We start from the raw sequence: 12,977 nt of genomic DNA, 5'->3' as shown, positions 1-12,977 counted from the left end.
GTAATAGCCGGAGGCCGAATGCAGCCGTGCGTCTCTAAGCGCTTACCGCCATTGCGAACGACATCGCACACCCCTGACCTCCGTTATTCACCGAGTCTCGCAAGACGCATCTTATGTAACACAGAGCGGTGGAGAAAGAGCTAAGCTTCACTTTGATGAAGTTTGCGATTAACTCAGTGTAAATGTTCGCAGGAAAGAACATCCTCTTCGCTCACGTTTTACTATAAGCATCCAAATACAGTATGTTCATCTCTACATGTCAGAAAAAAGGTTACTGTAGGGGCCCCATTTTTGTTCTCTGAAGTAGAACTTTTTGTGATGTACCCGACAGCGTTCACAATTGAACCACTAGGGACAAATTACCGGTAGTACTGTTTACGGTGAGAAAAGGTACACAAATTGGTCCGTACCATTTTGTGTAAATAGAAGGGTACAAATAAGTGTGAAGCCTATGTGAATGGCCTTTCGAAAGAGCCCAATGTTGTACGGAATGCAGTTTCAGGAAATAAACAGACCAGGGATGGGCAACTTAAAACCGAAGTCAACCCAAACATATTTTTTTCAAGAATATGTTCCCAGCAGGCCCAGTAGTTGAAACACGGCATTCTGATTAATTTTGCGTTTTTGGAATATAAGTTAAGCAGCAAAATGCTCTCGTTTTTAGCCATCTCCGGGGGCGGCCATTTTGTCTTCTGTGGACTGAAAATGAGATCACAAGTGCTCACAACGACCAATCACGGCTGACTGTTTTCTAAATCCTCATCCCCAGCGACGGAAGTGGTTTTTCGTCCGTTACTAGAATCACCACTAACTGGGTCAGTACCGATGGACCTTCTCAGTCCGTCACTAACTAACTCCCGTTTTGCTGACGACTGACTTGGAAGTCGTGGGGGTGAACATACACCGGGGTTGCACCGTCTGCGTGTCAAAATTATTACTATCACAACAAATGTCCGCATTGTGTGTCACACATGAAAAAATATTACATTTACCAAATGGTGACATAAGAGGATCTGGGCCGACGCCAGCGTATGATCTAGCCATCAGACATTTATTTGGATTCATATTCACAACGGCCCTCCTAAGGACACCATAACTACGATGTGCGGCCGTCATGCCCATAAAAACACCCCCGGGGGAGGTATGGGAGGGGTTGCGCGGCTGTTTTGCGCCGTCATGTGCCAAAACTTAGCCGCCGACGGGGTGCGGATGTCATGCGGTTAAACATAATCGTTGAATGGGGGTGGCGGTTGATGGGGGGTGCAACAATGCAATACAAATATTAGAAACTCTCAGTAATGAAGTGTAGCTCCACACCACTGCAAACTACAGTACAACTGCCAAGAGGTCTTGTAAATAAAAGAGCAGAACAAAACGACTTCCTGCACCTTGACGATTACATGTCAGACTCCGTATGGGTGCATTTCATTCCGGCATTCAAGGATGAAATTGAAGATGAGATGAAAAAGCAGAGCGTAAAGTCTTTTTGTTTGAACCTTTGCGATGGAGAGCAGCTATCGGTTTAAAAATACCTGAGTGTCATTTATTTCATTCAGCAATATTGGCAGCGATTATTGACATTATAAAGTTGAGCTTTTGTAGCTTAAGAAGCTCATCAAAATATTAAAAACGGCTGTCAGTATGCTGCAGTGGCAAGCCACTGCAAACTACGACCACATTGATAAAACGGATGTTAAAGTCAAATCTTTCTGAGCATTTATTATCTTTGAGCATTATTTTCTACAGTGCTCGTCTTTAGTGTCACGGGTAGAGCCGATCCCATCTGATTTTAGGAGTGTTACGGCCCACGTTGAGTTGGCTGTTTAAGTGGTTGTGTGTGGGTGCTCTCCCCTGCTCTTCCCTGATTGGTGGCCTTTGTCATCAGTTCAGCCATCCAATCAGAGCAGGGGAGAGTAACCAATTGTGTCAATTACTTTCAGGTGTGTTCACCAGCAAACATAGAGACAAACTACCACATTCACATTTACATCTGTTTTCAATGGATCAAACATTGACTCTTGACAACTCTTTTTGGAATCTGCAAGGCTTAAACCCTGAACCTCAGTAGTCAGTACTGTGACGTGCGCACACATGCTAACCACTGCGGGTGAGTATAATTAGAAAAAGCACATTCATTTGTAATTCTGTGCATTGATCTGGTAGATATAGTTAGGACTTACCTGTTCATAATTTAGTCGCTGGGCCTCAGAGATCTCTTTAGGTTTGGTTTCCAGGATGTAGTCTCCTGCAGGGGAACGTAAAGACTGCTCAGTATGGCCAAGACAATCATAGCGCCTGCTAGCGCCTGCTGCCTATCACAGCATTGTTCAATGTTGAATTTCCTAACCCTGCAAAACCAAACAACTTCCGTGTAAAACTCATTCAAAGGTTTTATTTCAGAATCCGGGAACTGCCCTTTGTATTTTATTGCAGCCAGCATCATCTCCTTTGAAGGGGAAAGTCAACCCAAACATATTTTTTCCAAGAATATGTCCTATGCAAGCCCACTAGTTGAAACAAGGCATTCTGATAAATATTGTTTGTGGAATAAGAGTTAATTCACCCGTTTTTAGCAATCTCAGGGGGCGGCCATTTTGTCACTTCTATCGGCTGAAAATGACATCACAACTACCCAGGGCTCAGGCAATGACCAATCACGGCTCAGCTTTAGAAAACAGGTGAGCCGTGATTGGTCGTTACCTGAGCCCTGGGTAGTTGTGATGTCATTTTCAGTCGACAGAAGTGACAAAATGGCCGCCCCCTTAGATGGCTAAAAACGTGTGGATTTTGCTGCTTAACTCATATTCCACAAACACAATATTAATCAGAATGCCCTGTTTCAATTAGTGGGCCTGCTGGGAACATATTGCTGGGGAAAAAAAATATTTGTTTTTTTTTCTTTGCCACATATGTCCTCAAGCATGTCTGCACCCATGAATTCTTATAAACTTGTTGATAATGTACAGTTGCTTTGAAACTGAGCATTAAATACAATAACCTTTAACTGGTTTAACTGGTTTATGAAACAGTCCAAGAGACATGTCTTGAAACTCAATGGACTCAATCTTAGATTGGTGTTTGTGATCAGGTCCGCAGATTCTACGAGGAAGCCTCTGTCGATGTTTGGCTGCAATGAAGTTGGTCGACAGGATCCTGAGGATAGCGGCAACCACGCATATAATCGACTGTGCTAGCGACGTGACTTTTCTCTCCATTTTAAGGGGTTACGATTAGAAGGGTTCTTAATTTAAGGTTAATGGTTGATTCAAGCGACAGTAGTTCTAGTAGACTCTACACGGCACCTGTTATAAATTTTTATTCACAAAGATTTATATCTACCATTTGAGTACGATTTTACAGTGCCATGAAAAAGTACTTGCACCCTTCTAATATTTTTTTGCACAGTTTACCTGCTTTAAGATCATCACATGTAAAGCTCAGACAAAGATAACCTAAATAAACATAAAATTCAGATTTTATGTGAAAAAGTTCTTGCCCCCCCTTGCTAAGTCATGAATTTTCATATGGCTAATCACCTTTTTCTGTCTGACAAAATAAAGCAGGCCAAAGTATCTCAAAAAGCTACAGCAAAATGCCACAATGACAAAATAAAGCAACTGACATCTATCAGTCTGGAAAGAGTTACAAAATCATTCCTGAAGCTTTAGGACTCCAGCCAATCACGGTGGGCGCCATTATGCACAAATTGAGAAAGCGTGGAACAGTGGCCATCCTACAGAAATTACCTCAAGAGCACAGTGACGACTGATCCAAGAGGTCACAAAGGAATTGGTCCCCAACCTGTGCAGACCTGTACCAAGTGCCCTGCCGGACCTTTACCAGGCCACAGACCGGTGGTTCGGGGCCACAAATCTAAAGTTAAGGTCAGTGTTCATGACTAAATAATGAGAAAGGCACTATGCAAAAATGACATCCATGGGAGAGTTCCAAGGCATAAACCACTGCTGACCAAAAACAACATAAGAGATTGTGTTATTTTTGAAAAACACATCTGAATTATTTCTATGACTTTTGGGAGAATATTCTACGGACTGCCAAAACAAAAGTTTTGGAACGTATGTGTCTCATTGCATATGGCGTAAATGTAAAACAGCATTTCAGAAAAAGAACATCATACCAACAGTCAAACATGGTGGTAGTGTGATGGTCTGTTGCTGCTTTGCTACTTCAGGTCCTGGATGACTTGCTGTGATTGTTGGAACCATGAACCGTGAAAGAGAATGTTTGGCCATCAGTTTGTGACCTCAAGCTGAAGCGCATTTGGGTTCGGCATCGCAATAGCGATTTAAAAAAAAAAAAAAAAAAAAAAAAAAAGCTACTTCGAAATGTCTTTAAAAAAGGTTTTGGAGTGGCCTAGTTGAAATCCAGACTTGACTCATTGAAATGCTGCGGCATAACCTTTTAAAAGGCTGTTCACGCTAAAAACACTCCAGTGTTGCTAAATTAAAGCAATTCTACAAGGAAGAGTGGGCCAAAATATCTCCACAGAGATGAAAGACTCATTGCGAGTTATAGAAAATGCTTGATTTTGGTTGTTGCAGCTGAATGCGGCCCAACCTGTCATTAGGTTTAGGAGAAAATCACTTTTTCACACGGGGCCATGTAGGTTTGGATGATTTTTTTTTTTCTCTTGAAATTAAAAAAAAAAAACACAATAATTTAAAAACTGCAATTTGGGTTTACTTGTGTTGTCTTTAGCCAGTACTGTTTTTAAATTTATTTGATGGAAAACATTTAAGTGTGACCAACATGCAAAAAAAATAAATCAGGACGGTGAAAATAGTTTTTCTCAGCACTGTATGTATATGTGAACATCTTGGAATTGTCTGATTTTGAAGAAAATAATTTTCTTGGAGTTGTTTGGTGTTGCGATGAAATGACAAAGATCTCGTTGAAAGACTCTGCTATACATTATTCTTTTGATTAATTGCTTCATGTACATTAACATAGAAAACCCTAGAAGATGGACGCATACACCTGGAAAGGACAAAAAAATTGAGTAATTGATTGATAAAAGTAATTGACTAAAAGCGACTAAGCCAGAAGTCAAACAACAATAACATTTTCTTAAATTCTCAAACAAACTGCAATGTCTGCTTCTGTTTCAACCACGTTTATGTCCATGTTTCCCCACCGTCCATTTTGTTGCTATTTGAGAGTTCTATTGACCTGGCTGTGTAGCAGCAGACAGCCGTGTCTCTAGCTTGGCTTGTTCACCCGCAAAAAGATTCAGCTACTGTATTTCCACTTCATGAGTCATAAATCTGATGGAAAGTAAAATATTGGCACCATGGCCATGAATGTGCTATTGTAGTCAGCTAGTTGTCAAGCGCTCACACTCTTGGGACTGTTTTAACAGAATGGGAAAGCGTCGCCATTTCTCGTCGGATTCCAACATAAAATGCGACTCATTTGGGACCGGAGAGCTATTATTTTTTTCATAGCCCAGATGTACGTTGGTCTGAAGTGTTTAAAGATCAAGGGAGAGACTACGGAGAAAAACATTTATTTGGATTTTTTTTTTTTTTTTTTTTTATTACAGGAAAAATAAACATTTTATTCAATTGCCTTGGTGTTCATCCCCGTTGCTCATCAAATTCACAAGCATGCATACTTGCCTGGTATCTGGGGATCATGGCAGTGATATGCTGTGATGTAACAAGCGTCTTAAAAAAGTGGAACAGAGTGAGGAATTTGGAATTTAATAATCATTTTCTTTTCTTGAACAATTTGGTTCTTAACCGGAGCCCACCATCATGACTCTCATACTGCAAGCAGACCTCTGTTTATCCTAAGGATTAATCTAGCAATTGTGCTTTGCTTTTTCTTTTTCTGTCCTCACACAAAATCACAAACTAAAGGCGATAGAGCCATGCTGTCCATTGCCCCTTAATTGTGGAATGCGCTTCCTTTTGTGTGAAGAGCCTCCTCTTCAGTGGACTTTTTTTAAAGCAGTTAAAAACACATTTGTTCCAGCAGGATTGATTTGTTTTGATTTGTATTAGTTTTGATCTGTTTCTTTTGAGCTTTTTCTTGGACGATTTTTCCCCAAAAAACGTTGGTTACCAATTTATGTAGTTGAGACACCAGCTGCACCGCATCAGGAGAAAAAGAATCATCTAAATGTAATCCACAAAGGTCGAATCGAGACAAGTGGACTTTTCTTGTTTGTTGAAGACATAAAGGTGAAACGCCTTCAACAAACAAAAAAAGTCCAGTTGCCGCAATTCAACCTTTACCATGCCCTGAATGACTGAGAATCTACACAGGCATAGCATCAAAATCTACTTCTTTTCAACTCCAATTGTCACCACGGGAGAAAAGCTCCTTGGTGCTTAGCGTTCCAGTAAGCTTTGGTCTCCCAACTGACAGCACAATGCGCCACGAGCTGCTGCGTGACGCCCACCACCCTCTGAATCATCTGCCGCCCTTGTGTCAACGCACTAGGACGACAGATTGTGCTGAGATTAGAAACTTCATTTCAGTATTACAGTATCATATAAATAGTGTGGCAGAACATAGTTTCCCAAAACATTCACATTACATTAGTAATGTAGTGTACAGTGAACCAGTTTGAGACCCACCCGCGATGCAGGGTGAAAAAGCCGCAATTATGGAGACACCAATAAAAAAACATTTTGAAATAGTTTTAGCGCTCGCCGCTCCCGCACGCTTTAAACACATTTAAACTTGTTAAAACGCACTGCTCTCACTTTCTCGCTGTCAAGAAATGGAAGACTAAGAAGACGGTCTCACTTGCACACTTCAAATAAGAGGCTAAGTGTGCTTGCTTGACACATAAAACTAAAGTATTTTGAGCATTGCAAGGGTAGGGTATTTGATATACTATATATAAACACCTAAATGGTCAACCAGACCATGTAATTCTAACAATAGCCTGCTGGCGTAATGCTAACATACTTTAAAACGCTAAACTCGCTAAACGCTAAATTTTCATCGATGATACGGTGGGTTTAAACTTTCAAACAACTGTTACTTTAACACTTCATTCTCTCTGCTCTGTGGAAGCAATGACTTTTACTGTAGCTGTATTTGATTGAGGACCTTCTCTGCATCTTCTTCTTGTGCTTCATTACGTGCAGCATCCCTTCCAGTAGACCACAGTGCTGCCTGGCATGTTGTGGCACATGGTACTACACTAAAATGTTCAAACCAAACAACAATATCATTTTGTCTAACAAAAGTCTTCTAACTTTATGCTAACATATAATGTGACGGGCAGGCTAACAAAAAAATGTGCATCAATGTTACGGTACTTGTAAACCTTCAAACAAATGCTACTATAGCTTTTATCTTAGAGAGAATTTAAAGCATGGTATAACTGTTAGCTACTGCATGAGAAAATTCTGATGATCAAACAGCCATCCATCCATTTTCTATACCGCTTCCCGCAATAGGGTCGTCTCTGTATGGATACACACTACGCTTCATCCTTCATTCATCCATTTTCTCGGGTGAGTTGAAGCCTATAAGCGGTGTAGATCTTTGCATTATTTAAATAGCCTTTTAAAACAGATTTATATCACACTTTCAAACATAACGACATGCTTCCAAGTTCAAAATGCCTTTCAGATCACCTTAAGAAGCGGAGGATGAAAATGACAATGGCATGTACAAAAATGAATATCTTAGCACTGATCTCTTTGTTTTTAGGAAAGCGCAACATCAATTCTTTCTCTTCCTTTAAGCCGTAAATTTCAAAAGAATGAAAGATGATGACCCAATAAACCTTAAGAGTCGGAATTATTTTGATATAAAAACACCAATCGCAAGTTGTATCTGAGAGGTTGTTTCAATGCCGCTGGAAGTTGTGTTGACAACCCAAGTAATAATGTTTCTGACGCATGCCTGTCAAAAGTATTTTTCCCCAAATCAAAGGCAATTTCACTGCTCCTAAGGCATGACCTAGCTCGAATTTGTACGCATATCAGAACAAGTTTTGGCATTTCACTTTACTGCTAGCACAGTACTTTAGTAATTACAGTAGAACTTGGTTTGAAAAACATTTTTCAGCAAAAAATAAAAAATCCAATGAAAGAGAGTAAATACAGCACCAACTGAGCATGCCTTCTATGAAAACATTCTCATGCCATTTGTAACCTCAATGGCATACGTCGGTACAATTGTAAACCGAGGAGCCCTTGTCATTTTTAACCACCTGTCCGTGACCTCTCCGACCCACTTTTGGGTCCCGACCCAATAGTTGCACTAGTGTATTTATGTCATAAATGTATATGTTATTAGTTTTTCCTTTTGAGACTGCAACTACAGTACTTGGCCAATAATGATGATTGCGATTCTGAAGTGTCCAAACGGAAGTCACGAACCACAAAAATCTGTGCTATGGTCTACATAAATGACGACCACCAATTAATGTTTAAATGCTGAAACAACAGTAACACTCACCAAGATACTCCATCAGTTGCTCAGCTGTAATAATCTCCATCATCGGAGGCATCTTAACCTGTGACAGAGACATCCATAAAGCAAACATGTTGGGTATAGTATGCAACCGAGGCACTGTGGGTTCAGTTTTAACACGTCCATCCATTCGTTTTTTTAAAACCGCTTCTCCTCGTTGCGGGCAAGCTGCGAAAATTCTTTATTTACAAATAATGCTTTTCCGTTCAACTCTTTATGCTTGATAAAGATGGCAGAAGGACGGCATATGCAGTAATTATCCCTTATATCATTTTTTAAAAATATTTTTGTTTGGTGGCGTGCTGTAAGAATGTAATGTAAAATAGTCTATTTCATAATGTTTGTAAATAGGTGCCTAATTCAAACTGTGCATTATGTTACAGCGGCTTTAATTATTTTTGGTTCAGTACAGTGTATTCAAGTGTAGTTGCGTCGTATTTAAATTTTAAATACATTTGCGTATAGAAACTTGTGTCTAGTTTTTTTTATTCAACTTTTATTCGCCCTACATTTTAATTGAATCATTATTTAAGTCAGGGGTGCTCAAGTCCGTTCCTCAAGAGCCCCTATCCAGCCTGTTTTTTCCATCTCTCCCTACCTGAACGCACTTGATACAAATGATCACAATAGTTGTAAGCCAGGTGATGAGTGAATCATTTGAATCAGGTGTGTTGCAGGCAGGAGGCGATAGAAAACGGGCTGTATCGGGGCTCTTGAGGACCGGACTTGAGCACCCCTGATATAAGTGATGTTTTCCTATATTTAAGTGCAGTATAGAGTGGTTTACATTAGCATAGATTTTATAGTGTAGTCACTGATAGTGTAGTTGTGGTGCATTTGCCTGACTTCCATACGTGCATGGATTCAGTTCCCACTCAGTGACGATGTGAGTGTGAATGGTTGCCCTGTGACTGATATTCGACCGACCAAGGGTATAGTCTGCCTTTCACCTGAAGTCGCCCGGGATAGGCTCCAACTCAACATGAAGCCGAACAACGTGCACGGTATACGGAAAGTGGATTGTTGGAAAGAAACCACTGCCTAAGTAGAGTTCAATTGTATTTAACTTTTTAGTACAATGCATCTGGATTTGTTCAGAATGGTTTACTTTAAAACTTTTACTAAAGTACAGTATTGTTGAACTTCTATGTACAAAACATCTATTGAATCATCAATTCATTTTCCTATATTTAACCACAGTTACAAATTGTGCACAGTGAAAGTGCCTGACAATATTAAATATCCTTTTTAAGCAATAAGACCTCTAGGTGTATGTTTTACCTTCCAGGCAAGCAGAAGCACGTTCATGATGGCCAGCAGCGGACATGGGCCATTCTCGTTCTGGGTGATGATCGGTGTGTTCTCCTCCCTCCACTTGATCCACTTGATGTGGTAGATCGACTGGCCTGCCGCTCGGTCCTTGGCGCACGCCGCCTTGGTGCCATCTAGGCCAAATTCGCCTTGAAGGGCCAGGGCAAGCCCTTGCTCCTCCAGGCCCTCGCTGTTCAAGTCTGAGCTGGGGCACGAGTTGAGCTTGGAGAAGGACTCCTCCAGTGAGTCCAGGCTGCGGGACTCGCACCCGCCGAGGCTGGCGTCCGGGTCTGGGTCGCTGCCGCTTGGCAGCCCCTCGGATAAGGCGTGCGTGCTCAGGTCTTCTGGGATCGTCCTGCCCGGGCACAGATGGGTGGGGTTGGCAAGTTTGGTCGGCTCGCTTTCATTCTCATCCGCACCTGAGGACGGCCCGTCGGTTTGGTTGTTTACTAACTTTGAGGCACCACCCTCCTTATCTGGATCCGACCCCATCCCGTTAGTGATCTGCTGCTCCCCGGACCACTCAGCGTGCTTCTTCGCCTCCTGTCCGGTAAGGACTTGCAGGACCTCCGCTAAATCACACCTGCCCGCGCCGCGGTTGACGTGAAGGGTGCTAGGCTCCTCATCAGTGCTGTTCTTACAGCGATCCGTATCCAGCAAACTACTGAGACGAGCCTCACTATTTGTGCATTTCTCCGCCGCTCCTTTCCCGCCTCCCGCAGCAGGAGCGTCGACTGTGTCCGTCCCAATGGTGTCGCACCCGACGGTGTCTCGATGCACGTCTGCATTTTTCTCCATTTCGACTGTCGACAGATTCTAGCTAAATTGCAGCAGTAGATTCGGTCCAAAAGACGCCATGACAACTCTACCGGTGACGTCATCAGAATGAGAATTTTTCAGGCCTACTAGGGGGCGCTCGAGACGCAGCAGTCAAGTGGTGATATGTTTGGGGACCCTCGGATATTCGTGCTTTTGTTGCTGATGTCTGTAGTTCACTTTTTTTTTTTCCTATCGACACCTGTCATTTCAGACCAATGTATCCTGTGCCATTCATGTGCATGCTTTGGGCTTTATTTGTCGCCACCCCCGCCCCCAATCCATCAAAAACAAACAAACAATGTTTTTTTTGTTAAATTTAATTAAATTTTTAATTACTAAAATTATTAAAATTATTGAAATTATTTTAATTATTAAATTATTGCCAAACACAAATAATTCAACTACCAACGCTGAGACCAGACTTCCACCAATAAAATGTTCATTTTCAGATCGATAAAAACACAAGCAAGTTTAAAAAACTAATGGAAAAAGATGCATTCCCATTTATCACTATCACATGTTTTTGTCTTCATCTTTTTTTCTTTTTGCGTGTCCTGCTTCACTTTGCTGCTAATTGACACGGACCAATTTCAGACTTCTCTCTGGACCCTCAGCCACCAATCCAACAGCTAGTAAGGGGCTCTATGCAGGGGATTCCCATCCCGATATTGTTGCAGGACCGTAAGTGCCACCACTGCCACGTATGTTGTCTTTATGGGCCAATGTCATCTCTGGCTCAGGGCCACATTCAACTATTGTATACTGGTTTGCCTTGTTGCGACCTCTCTATATCACCAGATGTGGGTAGAATAGCCACAAGTTGTAATCAATAAGTGCACTGTTACATTATATGATCCTCCAAGTAAATAAAGTAATTAGTAATCAATCAGTGAAAAAATCTACTCAAGTACTAAGTAGGTGATGAATAATTTCTGGTTTATTATTTTTAATCAGTGCATGAACATCAAATGTTGAATGTGAAACTCCAGATATTGCCCAACAGTATCACTTTCAATAAAACAAAACATCTTTACAAAAATTACTAAATAAATGAAGACAAATTCAGCCACATGAAATGGTCTTAAATGAACTCTGTTTACATTCGTGAAATAGCACAATAGGCTCACTAGGCAAATACATAGAAGACCTCAGGGGCCAGAAGGTGGCTAATGCATGGGCCTGAAAAAATCAGGGTGGGATTGAATATTTTTCTCATTAACCACAATCTTCCTGTGCTGACGCATCGTATATTCAAGTAAAATGACAAACTGAAGTTCAGATCTTCCTTAGACAACAAATGACAATTATGCCATTCTTAATATTCAATAACATAAAAAAACACAACAAAACACGAATTCCAAAATAATTTAATAATATAAAAATTTAAAAGTATATATTAGTAAGCAATCAGTGAAAAAAAATTACTCAAGTACTAAGTAGGTGATGAATAATTTCTGGTTTATTATTTTTAATCAGTGCATGAACATCAAATGTTGAATGTGAAACTCCAGATATTACCCAACAGTATCACTTTCAATAAAACAAAACATCTTTACAAAAATTACTGAATAAATGAAGTCATGTTCAGCCACATGAAATGGTCTTAAATGAACTCTGTTTACATTCGTGAAATAGCACAATAGGCTCACTCGGCAAATACATAGAGGACCTCAGGGGCCAGAAGGTGGCTAATGCGTGGGCCTGAATAAATCAGGGTGGGATTGAATATTTCTCTCACTGACCACAATCTTCCTGTGCCGACACATCATATATTCAAATAAAATAACAAACTGAAGTTCAGATCTTCCTCAGACAACAAAGGACAACTATGCCATTCTTAATATTCAATAACATAAAAAACACAACAAAACACGAATTCCAAAATAATTTAATAATAATTTACAAAAAATTTAAAAGTATATATTTTTTCATGAATCTCACTGGGTGGCAGTCTGTCAATCTGGGTGGGCCCACTCATGGCTCCGCCCCTGGAAGACCTCATCATGTTTTCTCAAGTTCGCTGTGTAGTTCTTATTGGTTGAAATGTGAACATTTTTAGACAAACACAATTACAATGAATGGTATAAGGTAACTGTTCTTTTTTCTTAGTCCATCTGTCTATCCATTTTCCATACCGCAAATGATAATCCTCACTCGAATGAGCTGGAGTAAGATTTCTGCCAGTATCATGTTTTACTTTGAAAACTTTGCTTCTTGATGGTGCCGAGGCACGGAGACTGTGTGCAGTTGTGACTCTCTAGCTGTTTGAGCGAATGTAGTTGGATTTGTAAAAAAAAAAAAAAAAGTGTCATCTGGCACGTATTTTTATAACCGTTACAAAGACTTGTGTCACATGCCTTTTTTAGAATCTAACAAACCAAAAT

At 40.6% G+C, this 12,977-nt stretch overlaps 1 protein-coding gene across 3 annotated transcripts in view; it reads right to left on the bottom strand.

Annotated features, from left to right (window-relative positions):
• mindy2 (MINDY lysine 48 deubiquitinase 2) overlaps nt 1-10,642 on the bottom strand; it is a 34,347-nt gene extending 23,705 nt beyond the window's left edge. For 2 of the 3 annotated variants that reach the window (XM_086025912.1, XM_086025914.1), the window contains exons 1-3: nt 9,745-10,642; nt 8,449-8,506; nt 2,181-2,245 (exon numbers count right to left, since the gene is read on the bottom strand). In XM_086025912.1, the coding sequence (XP_085882038.1) occupies nt 2,181-2,245; nt 8,449-8,506; nt 9,745-10,572 (951 nt within the window). In that variant the 5' untranslated portion in view covers nt 10,573-10,642. The remainder of the gene's footprint in view (nt 1-2,180; nt 2,246-8,448; nt 8,507-9,744) is intronic. The other variant, XM_086025913.1, reaches the window with a different exon arrangement.
• Between the last annotated feature and the right edge of the window lie 2,335 nt (nt 10,643-12,977).

Source organism: Filicampus tigris, chromosome 3 (genome assembly GCF_054856515.1).
Source record: "Filicampus tigris isolate MCC_2025a chromosome 3, RoL_Ftig_1.0, whole genome shotgun sequence".
Lineage (NCBI taxonomy): Eukaryota > Metazoa > Chordata > Actinopteri > Syngnathiformes > Syngnathidae > Filicampus > Filicampus tigris.
This window is presented reverse-complemented; position numbering and strand designations above follow the sequence as displayed.